The sequence below is a fragment of the Thermobia domestica genome, chromosome 7 (genome assembly GCF_964235325.1).
Source record: "Thermobia domestica chromosome 7, izTheDome1.hap1.1, whole genome shotgun sequence".
Taxonomy (NCBI): Eukaryota; Metazoa; Arthropoda; class Insecta; order Zygentoma; family Lepismatidae; genus Thermobia; species Thermobia domestica.
In genome coordinates this window covers 133,985,176-134,000,553 of record NC_137460.1, presented here as the reverse complement: position 1 = coordinate 134,000,553, position 15,378 = coordinate 133,985,176, and the positions used below count along the sequence as shown (strand labels likewise).

At 34.3% G+C, this 15,378-nt stretch overlaps 1 protein-coding gene across 1 annotated transcript in view; it reads right to left on the bottom strand.

The window, feature by feature from the left end:
- LOC145689343 (uncharacterized) overlaps positions 1 to 15,378 on the bottom strand; it is a 380,527-nt gene that overhangs the window by 28,472 nt on the left and 336,677 nt on the right. Inside the window, exon 15 of the mRNA XM_081763491.1 lies at positions 11,155 to 11,239. Coding sequence (XP_081619617.1) covers positions 11,155 to 11,239 — 85 coding nt within the window. The remainder of the gene's footprint in view (positions 1 to 11,154; positions 11,240 to 15,378) is intronic.

Below are 15,378 nucleotides of genomic sequence, written 5' to 3'. Positions count from 1 at the left end.
ATCAAAATGTTGATAGAGGGAAAGAGAAAAGGAAAACCAGAAAGAGGAAGAACAAGGCTAGAATATCTAGATGCAGTTACGAACAAGATACCTTAACGAAGTATAAAAGAGCTCTCCCAGTGCAGAGAAAAGATTTCAAATTTTCATATTGTAAACCAAAGTTTTCAGATGAGAAAGAAGATGCGTATCTAGTGTCTAGTTGCTGGGATCAGCATTTCATTTAGTTAGCAGTAATATTTATTCCTTTACGGTGCATAACACAATTCCGAAGCTCGTCTGGCATGTATCCGGACTAAAACAACATCTGCTTTCAATTTTAGAAAGTGACTTCCTTCTCTCCAAGTATATTCTTCCATAGCGTGAATTTTAATTAACCCTTGTATGCATATGCAGGGCCTCTCAGACCCTGTGGGGTTTGATTTTCAAAGTTATTGCAAACCTATTCAATCAATAAGCCTTGCTCATCGTGTATTCTTTTAACATTCTTTTATGCATTCATGAGTAGCTTTAGAATATTTTTTGCATTATCTGGAAAACAGTAGTATTTGATTTAAATTAGTAACCCCTTAAATGCATATGCAGGGCCTGGGAGGCAATAATGATATAATGGTATGCAAATTATTTGACATACTTTTGTAAATAAAATTGGCCTTAAACGAATATGTTATTTAGTTTTATTACTTTTTTATTATTATGATACTTATTTGCAATTAATTCTATTTATAATTGCTTACTTTATGCTCAGTAGATAGCGCTGCAATACATATGCAAGCTTTTATCATTCGTTTGTATATAAGATTGTTTATATAATCTATCAGCCATTTCTTAGAGCTTTTTTCTAACTTATTTACTTTGTTCGAACAATTACAGCAAAAGAGTTGATACAATAAAGTTCTAATATATATATATATATATATATATATATATATATATATATATATATATATATATATATATATATATATCTTCCACTGTTGCTTTTATATTGTGACTAGGTGCAATTTGCAATGGCCAGCTACATTGATGTGCAATTTGTGTTAGTTTCAGCGCAAAATGACAACAACGGCTAGTGGAAGATGAACTACGAAGAGAGTGTGTGAGGATGATTTTGTCCGTTTTGTGAGTGATTGTCTTGATAGTGTACTGTCGAACAGTAATAGTGAGGAATCTGAGGATGAAGAATCCAATAATACAGTTCATCAAGGAAGTGTAAGTGTAACTGTAAGTGATGAAGATTTCGATGCGTCATCACGCTCTGAAAGCACCAGTGGGAGTGGAGCTATTAGTGATTCCGATACACATTTTAGTCCAAACGACACAATTTGGAAAAAGAAAACACCACCATCACGGACTCCAGCACATAATATAATGAAGTTTTCCCCAGGTGTTTCAAAGGGAGTGAAAAGAATACGAACAAAAGATGCGTTTGACTGTTTCATTTCAAAGGAAATCTTGAATGGAATTTTATACTATAGAAAACTACAGGAAAGAAGGGTTGCAACATTGAAACGAAAAGAGTGGAAAAATGATAATATGGACTAAATGAATGCTTTTCTTGGCATTTTGCTACTAGTAGGAGTAGGAAAAAAAAGTTGAGATGTGCCAATCATTGAACTGTTCATCTCTATGAAGTCAAACCAATGTTCAAGGGCATTATGTCTGTCAACAGGTTTGAAGACATAAAGAAAGCCTTACGATTGACCATAAACATACAAGGCAAATCCTTCTTGAAAATGATATACTGGCACCTATTCGTTTTGTGTAGGAAATATTTCTGTGAAACTGTACAAAAGTGATTGTTCCGTGTGAAGAACTTACTGCAGATCAACAGCTAGTGCCACTTCGAGGTAGGTGTGGCTTCATTGACACGTATAGTGACACGCTTCGAAAATCTTTAAAGTACGTAATAAAAATATTTTGGTTATGCGGCGCTCAATCATCATATGCCGTTGATGGTTTCGTATACACAGAAAGAAAAACAAAAGAAATCTGCTCAAGAGAAATCTGGGAAGAATGTGGTAAAACACCTCTGCAAAACCGTTTATGGAACTTCACGAAATATTACTATGGATAATGTCTTTGATAGTGTTGATCTGGCAGAGTATATGCTACAACAATGACTTACGGTTATGGGAACACTAAGGCGAAACAAATGCGACATTCCAGTTGAAATGAGAGCCTTATCTCTTTGAGGAGTAGGTTCATCAATGTTTGCATTCAAGCAAAATCTCACTAAGTGCCGAAGAAAAACAAGACAGTGATTTTGATAACCACCATGCATGATAAGGCAGTTGATGAAAATAGCCCCAAAAGAAAGCCAGTGATTATAAACTATTACAACAAAACTAAATGTGGAGTTGATGTTAGGTTAAGACGTTAGAGACTATACATGCAAAAGACAAACTAAAAGGTGATCCTTTGCTCTCTGGTCAAATATGATGGATGTGGCAGGTAAATAGCCACATTGTTTTCAGGATGCAGAATCCAAATTTCTATGAAAACAAGAAAGACAATCGTCCATTATTCTTGGAGGAACTGGCAGAAAATTTAATGAGAAACCAGGTGATTCTAAGATCACAAATACCCAACTTGCCACTAGCAATAATTAGTGTTTTGAATATATCCGGAACTGAAAAGGAATAAGCAGGTGAAAAAATAAGATAATATGAATTTTGTCCATACAGTATTCATAGGAAGAGAGCTTTGGTATGCTGCTAATATGGCAAAAGCATTTGCATAAAATGATTTGCAATTCATGCATTTTGTAGATACATTTTTTCTCAAAACTGCTGAACAATGATTTCATTTGCATAGAAGAATGCCAGAAATTATATAAATATTGCTCTTTTGATGATTATAGTACCATTTCACACAGGTGTGTTTAGAATTTTAAAATAAACTAGAAAATTATGAAGTCTATGAGTAAACTGACTAAAGTATATTTGAAGAAAATATTTTGTTATAGTGTTTTTTTGTATTTTCTACTAATTGGAATAAATATATAATAATTGTAAACGTTGGTATAAAACATATACTTTTGAAAATGACCATTGTTGTTCTATTGTGTAATAAATTAAGCTATCATAGGGCTGCAAGTAGCAATTTGCATCAAATTCAAAATAGAACCCTTTAAATATCATACAGGGACTCTGAGGCCCTGCATATCCATTAGCGTATATTTACTGAACCATGCGGACAAGGGTTAAACATATTATTATATCATATATTCTTTGTATATAGAAGTAGAAAGAAAAGTATTGCATATGAATGATCTATTATTTAATCGTTCCGGTTATGAAAACAACACAACGTAAAAGCCCTGGTATCTTCAAAGTAAAACGAACAAAATATAAAATAATATAAAAGAATGACTTATCTGTGTACGCAGAACTATCTGGGTCTGTAGAATATAGTAAAATGTTCTTCCTTTCTAGACACGACACTAAGATAAATACACAATGCACTGTAAAAACACTGAATATAAAATGTCCGCATATAAGAGATATCGCCAGCCATATTGCTAGCACACCAGACAGAAAAAAACTCTTGGCGCGATTACGTTCTTACATTATGAAAAGCTACAATACAGCATATTGCGCTTATAAAAAACTTAAGATGAATAAAATGAGAGTAAATATGAAATTAAGAAATAAAAGAATCAAAATAAGTGTAAATACAAAGGTAGTATATATCTGTGACATAAATGGTCCGACAAAGGAAATAATAATTAAAAATATAATTTTAACGTTCAAGAACCCTTGCAAACAAAAATACATTAATATTAAATAAGTATAGTATTATGTTGGGTTCAGTTTGTAAGGAAATGAATCACTAACAAAAGTCAATTCCAGTACGATTTACAGAAACTAAATTGTTTCATCAGTAGTTCTTTCTGGTCCATTATCCTCTGATTCGCATTGATTGCCTGTCTGGTTCATCTCATCTGGGTATGCGGAATCCTTGCTAACAATCTCCTACTAAATGGTATTGTTGACTTGTTGTCGTACATGTTCCATTCGTCTTCGTTTAGTGCTTGGGCTTGGCTTCCACTTTTTCAGATAATCAACGTTTTCTATCCCATAACTTGTTCCGTCCTTTAGATCTAAAAGTCCCAGAATTGTTTCATTTTTTTGCAATAGTAAGGACCTTGAAAGATATCACAGACTTTCGAAACTTTAAAATTAAGTATACTACTAAGATTGTGTCGTTTAACGAACAGAAGATTCTATTCATTAATGGTGTCTCCATGCAATTGCTGTAGATTATATTTCTCAATGTTCCTTTTGATTAGATTGGTGTGCTTGGTAAGTGCTAGGATCAACGTCTGGTTCCAATCTACGCCATGTTCAGTGTTCGTTTGTAGGTAAATTTGAAGCTTTTCCATAAGTGGAATTTGAGTACCAATATTTAGAAGTAATTCTGAAGGGATAAAACTAAAGATTCTTACACAGAGCAATTTAGCAATTTAGTGATGTTTTCTATTTCTTTGGACCAATTTTCGTGAACGTTATGACAATATAATCGGATGATTCTTTCGATGTCCGCATGCATTCTCTCCACAAGATTAGCTTCGGGATGATATCTGGTGACATATTTGACTTTAACTTCATATTCACATAGTCTTCGTAGGTACAGTCTACTAGTAAATTGTGATCCATTATCTAATACGATGGCTTCTGGCCTCCTTAGATGTTTCATATAATTCTTCAAGCATCTCAATACAGCTTTGGTAGTAGAGTACCTTAAAGGCTAGGTAGTTAGGTACGGATTGTATCCGTGCAATATTGTGAGCTCATACCTCTCATTTTTTGCTTGCCAGTACGGTCCCATAAAATCAATGAATGCTAACTTACGTTTGCAATTCATCTCTATAGTATGATGGAGTTTATGGAGTGGCCTCCGATTTTCCTTTGTTACATACGAGTAACAGTCTTCCAAATAGTTGTTGATGTCACATCTGAAGTTTTTCCATTTACATGATTGTGAGAGCATTACAAATGTCTTAGAAAATATGAAATGTCCAAAATGATCGTGATAATGTTCTAGAAAAATTTTCACTCAAGAGCAGGGGAGGCATATCTTCCAAACTTTTTCGTTATGATAATCTTTGACCAACAATATTTTATTTTCTACTTAGCAGAATTTGTCCCAGCTTCTGTTCCTTAATCACTGTGATGGTTGACCTTCCTGATACTTTATGATGATTGACAGTTCTGGATCTTCTCTGTACTTATTACAAGTTACCTCTCCTCGCTATCCGGTACTCAGATAGCATTGATTTGGAGAAGTGAACCCGTGCGATTTCTTTTTCAGTTGATGGAAAGGTTCTTGAAAGTTCATCAGATGCGGTATTTTCTTTACTTTACAATATTTAATTTCATAATCTATTCCTTTCAATTCAATCGCCCATCTATGGAGTCGAGCGTTCCAGCTACATACTTGTTTGAGCCATATCAAGTTTTTGTGACCTACTATTATTTTGAATTTAACTCCTATAAGATTATGTCGCCACTTCCTGATTGCTACTACTACTGCTAGGCATGCAATTTCTGAAATAGTAATTTCTTTCGTGTGCAGACAAAGTGTGGCTATAATACTCGATCACTTGCTTCCTTCCACCTACTTTTTGGAATAATATGCACACAACTCCGTGTTTTAACCCATCACTTTAGACGCAAAACATCTGTCCAAGCTTTGGGTACGTTAACAAAACATCGTCAGTGATTAATTTCTTTAATTGATTAAAGATTTCTTGGTACTTGCTCGTCCACTTCCAAGTCTGTTGTTTTTATAGATCATTTAGCGGTTTAGCAATAATTGCTTCGTTAGGGATGAATTTAGCGTACCAGATAATGAATCTGAGGAACTGTTGGATTTCCTTTGTCTTGGTCGGAACAGGGTATTTCAAAATTGGTTTGATAGACTCCATATCCTTGCTTATCTTTTTAGGTTTATTATAAGTCCCAGGAATTTAATCGGTGTTTTGCAGAATTTACATTTGTCGAGACTTAATGTCATATTGGATTCTTTGATTTTTTGGAATACTTCGCGCAGTATATTAAGGTGTTCCCCGAACGTTTTACCTAAAATACAAAGATCATCAATGTAACTTACAATTTTGGACCTTAGTCATTTTCCCAATAAAATTTGAAGGCACGCTTGGAGAGGTGTTGTTCCATTTTTTATTCCAAAAGGAACGGAGCGAACCTGAAAGTGTTGTCCGCTGAAAGAAAATGCTGTATAAGGTCTGGATGATTCTTTAAGTCCAACTTGCCAGTAATATCCTACGAAGCCTACGGTCAATACATAGAGATTATCCTGAAACGTACTAGTAAGTCATGTATCTTCTCTGATTTATCTTGTTGCAAAGGAATGTATGGATGGACCCAACTATACTCTATGCATATACTCAATTTTTCAGTACGTTTTGGAATTGCCAACATGAGGTGAGATGGACGCTTCGAAGACTCCATGACCTAGAATCGTCTCAACTTGTTTTTTTAAATCTTCACTTTAAGCGACAGATATAAGATATTGTTTCGATTAATTGGATCTTTCACATTGAATCTCAAGTCGTATTCAAATACTGTACATCTGCCAGGCTTATCTGAGATCAGGTCTCTATACTCGTACAATAGCTGATATAGCTGCTTTCTTCCCTCTTCTTTCAGTTGAGTGGATTGATATAGAAATTTTTCTATCAAATTATCATTCATCTCGGTTTCGGAAGATCCATTCCGTTCTATGTGATAATTATATTCGATTTGAGCTATCGATGCATCAATGTTCAATGGTCTATTTTTGTGACTCCTTTTTCAGATTCCTGTGTTCGATTCTGATCTGATATATAGAGAACTTTACCTATATTCTGTATACTAACATTACGGGCGTTGAAATCTTCTTCACTCTCGTCAATAATACCATACGAATGACTTGTCATAGGATCCATTATAATTTGGACGTTCGAATTAGTGAATTACACTGTTCTCTCCTGTAAGTTTAAGATGGTTTCCATTTGTGTTAAGAAGTCTATTCTTCAGATGAGTTGCTCATTCAATGAATCCACAATAACCATTGGTACATAGACTTCGATATCTCGAATCGTGATTGGAATTGCAGTTTTTCCTTTCACTTTTCGCTTGGTTGTACCCGTGAAGTCTAATAAAGTCATCTGATTACAATGCTCAAGTGTAGGTACATGAATATCTTTTGATATTTATTTCGATGCATCGAGGATCAGAATTGATGTATCGGCTAGAGTGTACAACTATGTATTTAGAGAAATACCATTCACGGGAAGTTGAATGTATACAGTAGCTTTTGATTTTAAAACTATTATGGATGGGTCTTCATCCTTCGATTGGTTAAAAGTAGATTCACAATTAGTTTCGTTACTTTCTTCTCTATCCTATATACAAGTTTTGACTTAAATTCTTGGGCCTTTTTCTCTTGCGTATTGTGCGTCTTTGGCCCTTAAGACCACAACTTATGACTTTAAATTAATTTCATAATGGTTCTAATTGCCAGGATGTCTTCGCACAATATAAGCTTCATTACTTCCAGGAACGCCATCCTCCGTGTATTTTCTTCATTCTGCATGCGTTGCCTTGTGTTCGCTCTTCCCCGTCGACTAGGTACGCCTCCTAGACTTGTATCTTTGTTCCTCTCAGTTTCAAGACCCTGGGTATCCCGCTTTCCGCCGAATTGCGTATGTTCCTGCCATTGCATATAGTTTTCGGAGCTTCTTTCCGTTTTCTCGTTATGTCTCCTTTCTTGTCTAGGTGCTTTTCTTCTCCAACAGTCTTTTCTGTTGTTAGGTCGTCCCCGAGAGTTCCCAGATCTAGAGGTGTTTGCGGTTGAAGATCGAATATTCTTCATTGTGTAGTTTCCATTCGAGTTATTGGTTCCGTGGTCTCTCGAAAAATTATTGCTGGCTTGAAGATTATCGTTATTCGGTCCTATATAATATTTGTCAAGGTGAGTTGAAAAATTTTTGATATTGCTTATATCTTCAACGAAGCCTTTTAAATTTGTGTATGGGATCCTAAGAAGGGCTCGTTGATGCTTATATGGTAATAGACGACGTAGGTCTGCAAGAAGCGTGGGGTAAGATAATTGGTGTTGAAGTTTCTTCATACTCCTGAATTTATCGATACAAAAATCCATCAATGACTTGTCCACTTTAGGATCGTATTTCTTGTTACGCAAAGCATCTAACTGTTGTGCAGTAGCCATTTTACTTTGAAATTGGTTGTCGAAAGCGACAACAAACTCTTATATCCATCATATCGAACAAAGAAACGTAAATCTGAGACTTTAATTGAGACTGTATGCTGTTTGACCTTTATGCGGTGAGATGTTGGTACGCTTTGAGCTCTTGACTCATACTTTGATTCTTCCTCAGTATCGCTGGATGAGGTAGTTGATGGTGAAAACTACCTTCTTCTAGAATGAACTCTACTATGGACAGTTTCTTTTCAGTGTTTAGAACTTAATCTTATTTCTTCTCTCATTCCTTTTTAGTAACTGCTCGGTTCGATCTTTACTATGGTAACGTCATATGGATTTGAAGTGAGTTTTTCTTGATGTGTGTCACGGACTGTCTGGTAATGTAATATCTCTTTGGCTTGCAAACTCTTGATATACTGTTGCATTTCACTTATGTCGTTATGAAGGTTTCTGTTCTCGAATTCTCCTTTAATTCGTAGTTTTTCCACTTCTTTCTTTATTGCAGCTACATCATTATTTATTTCTTCTTGGTAGTTGTTGAGACATCCTAAAGTGAGTTTATTTTGTTTCTTGCAGTCGTCTCTCAAATCAAGATGGGACTGAATTTAACTCTGTTTTACATTTTCAACTTCTACCTATAGCTGATCGGCATTTTTATGACAACTCTTGCAAACTTCATTTATTCCTTGGTTGAAATCGTCCATTTCCGACTTCAGTTCGTCCATAATATACATAATTTGTTCAATACTCGTTTCCTGTGTCTCCACTTCTAGTGAAATATCTTCCATTTCATTCCCGATGGCTGTTATTTGTTGCTCTATGGTGTTTGTCTGCTGTTCTATCTTGCCTTCCATCTTGTTTTCGATGGCTGCTGTCTGTTGTTACATCTTGGCTTTCATCTCCTTTTCAATGACTTTTGTTTGTTGTTCCATCTGGGCTTCCATCTTGTCTTCAATGGCTGCTGTCTGTTGTTCCATCTTGGCTTCTATCTGTTCAATGACTGCTGTCTGTTGTTCCATCTTGGCTTACATGTTATTTTCAATGGTTGTTGTCTGCTGCTGTATGATATTCGACTGTTGTTCTATTTTGGCTTCCATTTTGCATTCAATAGACACTGTCTGTTGTTCCATCTTATCTTCCAGTTGGTTCAGCTCTTGATCCATTCTTGCCGGCAGTCCTTGGGTTTATTCGGCTAACGATTGGATACTATTTTGTCATAATTGCCCCATGTTCTTTGCCGCGTTGTTACAGGCACACAGATTAAATTCACAACACAGCAATGACAGTCAATCACAAGAACACTTGATCTAATACGTAAGATAGCAAAATTTTCTGAATTACCGTTTCCAATGTGCAAACTTACAGTTCCGAATAAAATATGAAGTGAATAATTATCTTGAAAGATATTTGTTTAAGATACCAAGAAATACACAAATAGCAATAAAACTACATAATAGAGTTTGTTTTAGTTTTCAAAAAATGTAAAATGAAATATATAAATTTATGAGTAACACCATGCTTTTATAATGCGGCAAATGTTCTGCTTTCAAAACACTAGAATTATTTTAACTGTATATGGAAAGAAAATAATTTGTTTGCACTTCTTTATTAACTAAAATAAATAATGTTATATTTTAATACTCCACGTTCTGTATTTTTTAAAGCAAATTTCGAAAGAAAACTCATGTTACTATTGTTCTCGCTTGAAAACAAAAGGTTTTATGAAGAACTGAGAAATACGATACGTCTTGGTTGATTATAGTTGGAAATGTTTCAGGACGAAAAAAAAAACACTGGTGACGCATGACCTGTTACATCATGATTCCGTTATAAATACAATGGAAAGTCACTGTTTTCTTTTCTTTTCTTTTTTTTTTTGGAACGGATCAATTATTGTTGTTTATAAAAACAAGAAGTCACTGGGTCTAATATCAATAGTTTCAATCACTGATAGCTATGAGTTGAGTTGATTTTAGTTTAGCGCCCCTTTTCAGCAGCGAAGCTATATGAGACGTGGACCTACTTATTAACGTGGGATCCGAACCACATGAGCTCCCGCCGGGAATCGAACCCTTGTCTCCCATGCCAAAGGCGCGTATGCTAACCGCTTAGCAACGAGGGAGCTCCAGTGATAGTTATGTCAATGTTGTGACTACAATGGCGATTACCAATCATACACTATCAATCATACAATATTTGTTCTTTCTTCACACCTTCTAACTCAATTCGTTTTCATGATCACTCGCGGTAGCAAATTATATAACATGTATTATTTGTATATTGAATGTACAAAGAAAAGCATTTCTTATGAATGTATTATTATTTAATCATTCCGGTTATAAAAACAACACAACGTAAAAGCCCTGGTATCTTCCAGGAACAACGAACAAAATATAAAATAATATAAAAGAATGACTTACCTGTGTATGCAGAACTATCTGGGTATGTTGAAAATAGTATAATGTTCCTCCTTTTTAGACACGACACTAAGATAAATACACAATCCATTGTAAAAACACTGAATATAAAATGTCCAAACATACGAGATACCTCCACTCATATTGTTTGCACACCAGACCAGTGTTTGCACAACAGTCCTTTGGTGCGATTACGTTCTTACATTATGAAAAAATAATAGAGCACATTGCGTTTATGAAAAATTAAAGATGAATAAAATAAGAATAGATATGAAATTAAGAAATAAAAGAATACAAACGTCATATATATAATAATATATATCATATATATAATATATATATGATATAATAATAATAATAATAATGATAATAATAATAATAATAATAATATATCTGTGACATTATTATTATTATTAACTAGACAAATGTATAGTTATTAATCTACATAGGTGTATGACTTTTTTTCACATTCCCTTAATAATTAGATAACGCGACTTCGAAAACTTACCTTTAAACGAGATTGAGTTACTGTTATATATACCTTGGCTTCTGCGTAGTTTTCTATACTTAACACATTCGTATCTTCTGAAGAACTGAAATAACAAATGTATGTGTTAATAAAAATGTCTTATATCTACACATGTTTCTACTTTTCCTTGTTAAATATATAATCGAGCCCACAAACATTTGTATGCTTTCTAATTCAAGATTTATTTATATATATTAATTATTCCTTACATCGATTTTCAGTAAATTCTCAGTTTTAAGAGAACTTTACATTAGAAGGAACCTAAGGTGGAAACAATTTTACTTACAACTAGCATCATTTACCCGATTCGCATACTCAAATTAAGATACAATAATTATATGTTCCGTTAGTACCTCACTTTTTACTACTACCAAAGCGCTATCGAATGTGGGTCATTTTCGAGCAAGTTTCTATTTCTTCCCTCTAGACCCCAGGCTGTGTGGCTGAATTTGGATTTAAACTACATCAGAAGTGTCATTGTTAATAACAATAGCTCCGGAAACTATGCATTCGACACTAATATTGTTAATGTTCCATGAGTTTATAAATCCCCTCCTCCCCCATATTGCGAAGCACGGCTTCGGAAAATGTCAGTGTTCGCCTCAGCGACCACGAAAACTACGGATTCGAAAACAACAATGGACACTGTCGATCAGACTTAAATTTCCCTCCCATCCGCCTCCTCCAACTCTAAGCAACACCGTCAAATAATATGATAAACAACATTCCATATCAAAGCCTCATCAATGTTGGAAATTTGAAAATTTGATTGACATCTGTTGGGTGGTCCAAGAGTTATTAAGTCACAAACATATCATTTTTCATCAAACTTTCATTTATATATATATATATATATATATATATATATATATATATATATATATATATATATATATATGGATTTTTAACGTATCTTTCCTTCCTCCTATTCCTCCCGTACGTAGCTAGGAAAAAGTGAAATGATAAAATTTGTTGCGGGCCCGAACCTCAACTCTGTTGAAAATTTGACAGAGATCGGTTTGGTGGCTCAAGAGATTAAGAGTGACAAACACAGTCAATTTCGATTTTATAATATAGATTTCCAACTATTAATAATATAGATATAATATTATATAATATAAATATAATATAGATATAATATAGATTATTTATAATATAGATAATGAAGAGCTACTCCATTTGATTTGACTCAATTTTAAATCAGTTTCTCCACTGTCACAAAACTGTTAATATTTTCACGAAAGTGACGTTACAAGTAACTTGATCAAAGCTCTGCTGGCATTTTTGGTTCAAATATCTCAATCTTGTATTTACACTCATTTGTCTTCATTACAATAAGTGAAGACCAACCTTGCGATGCTGTGGAAAACAAATCTGTGGTTACTATAAACATGGTTTGCAAACTATGGTCTTATCACCTGGCCTTTGGGGAATGTAAAGTCCACTAAATACTGTAGTTATCAAATGTGCATATGTTGTCAGTTTTGTAAATCCATAAAATTAAACAGGACGTGGTTTGCTGACATGAAACGAGAATTTGTGGGAACCTTCGGGGACCAAAATTAGCTCGACTTTGAAGAACTTCGTACCAATTTCCTTCCAAAAATTTTAATTACTGAAGACTGCTTTATTAATTTCTAATTTACTTAAAAGGTAAAAAAGATTTAAATGTAGTGTTCGACCTAGATGCTTCTAATAGTTACTGCATAGAAACTATGGAATGTGTTTAGTGTTTAGTGGTACACTTTCGGGGGTTTCCAAATAGCGTAAAAACATTCTTTAAAGAAATGAAAAGAGTAATGAGAACTCGTTATTATTGCACACAGAAATCAATTCCTAAGCTTAAAATGTGTTTCATGTATCCACAATTTATTTTACTGTATGTCTTTTTTTCGTTAAATAAGCAAATAGAAAGTAGCATATTATGGTGGAATGCTTTTGTACTGGATGAAGCAGTCACTGTAAAAAGTTTATACTTAGATATTGTACTTCGAGTACAAACATATTGGTAAGGAATTATGGTGGAAAGTAATCTTTCCAATTCGTTTTTACGCGAAAAGGTTTTGAGTAAAAATGAAATTAAATCTCTCAGTTTTACTCCCACTGACGCCGTGTAAGCTAATGTACACAGTGATGATAAGAAATGAATGAAACGATGGGAATACGAAACTGAGAGGAAAGGGAAAAACCCTGAAAAATCTTTCGCATACGGTGTTTGTCCACCACAAATTCCACTTCTCCTTGAATTAGAAACAGGAACCCCACACACGAAATGTGATGGCTCTACAATTGAGTAATGGCAACCATTGAGTTACCGGTATATAACAACCATAAGTACGACACTAGAACTTTAATCTGCAGAGCACAACGTTTTCTCACTTTATAGCCCTGGCGATCAACACATGTGTGGACTCTGACAACATGCATACTTCGATAATTGGAAAATTGTGAGGTTTGTAGACGGAACTACACCTGGTTTCCTATTTTATGACATCGGATAAATCAAAATTCTGTCAGGTGCTCCTGAGATTTCCTATAAAATGAAAATCGGATACATCTGAATATTCCTACTCTTCAGGACCAGGTACGACAGTGCAACATGTGAGACTATGAACCTTCTTACTAGTCATTTTACTAGTGTAACGCGAGCATTGTCGCGCTGAATATGAGGTCGCATTTGTGAACGTACTGGTCGAATCTATGTATTCTATTATATGAGAGAATTACATTAATGATCAGAATTTATTATAATGTTCTTTTCCAGGTGTTCCATGTGCATTACATCTTAAATGGTTCAGATGATTGTTAGAATAGTTTAGCTTGTAAATGACATAATTTGAAATGCTTTCGCGCAGACGATCCTTTGGGAAAGATAATGTATGGACATAGCCTTCTTTCAGGGTTTGAACGATATAAAGCATTTGAACGATATAAACGATATAATGTTTTTAGAATTTTGTTGAAGATCTCATAACCTTCACTTTCGTAGAGTTGAAGCAAGACTTTATTAATAACGATTGGGTTAGGTTTCAGGTACGGTGTCATTTCTTTCAAGTCAAACAGTTGCAATGTATTAATGTCTCCAGTTTGAGACTGTCTCCTGCACTAGTTTCCATGATATACTGCACTTCATATCAAGCTCTGTCTGTTTGATGTGCCATTTTCCTCAATCATCTCAATCAAACTACTGTGAAGTGGTTAATCTCTTCCAATGGATGGCGTTCCGCTTTATTGTTAACCAACCAGGACAGGTTTTGCTTTCGAGTTTTTCTGTACAAGCATAAACAGAAATATTCTTATTTGACTGGTACACGTTTTAATGAGATCCACTTTCCCCTTATCCGCACAATAACTGTTGTCAAATTTGAAAAAGAACTTTTGAAGCTATTTAAATCATATTATAAATTAAGTGAAATGCAAAATATGAAATTCTATAACAAACCATGCTTGGTTGCGTAATAAAAGCAAATATCTTAATGTTTCGAATTCAAAATAACATGTTAATTTATTATTACTGCAGAATTTTTATCTAATAACATCAATATTTCTTCACATTCTATGTGTAATATGCACACACGGAATCTCCAACTTCATTTAAGCAATTACCTTTCATTACCTATCTAGCTAAGTGCACTACCTCTTTCGCGTGGAAGTTGAGATTCCCTTATTATCAGATCAACGGTGATGAATTGATGTATGTATAAGTTATATCTATTAATTGAGGGAAATCTTATATTTCGTAAGTTTGCTAGTGTAGTCAGTGCGGAACCGTTAATAAAACCTAAACGGCACAAAACCTAAAATTGTAACCATTATACCAAACTATATGTCTTTGGCATTTTAGGTACAGCCAATGTGTTTAGTCCTTGTGCCGTTTAGGTCTTGTCCCGTTTAGATTTTGTTCCGCATTCCGTCTTTAGTGTTGTCAACTGAGCGTTTCAAGACTTACTCTCTTTCTTCTTGCAACGATAAAGTCTGTATAATGTTCGTGTATATCCATCCTAATGGCGGAAATGTTTCAAGTATCCTTTAAAATAGGAAGAATAATAGAGAAAAGAAAATATAGCTAGATTATTCTGATTAATAATAATTTATATGTTGCTTGTTCCAAGTATTTAGATGGGTTCCTGTCATTTACCTGTTGTTATGACAACGAATATATATTGCCTTCCATCACTATGGATGCGATAGTGTAAATAAGTA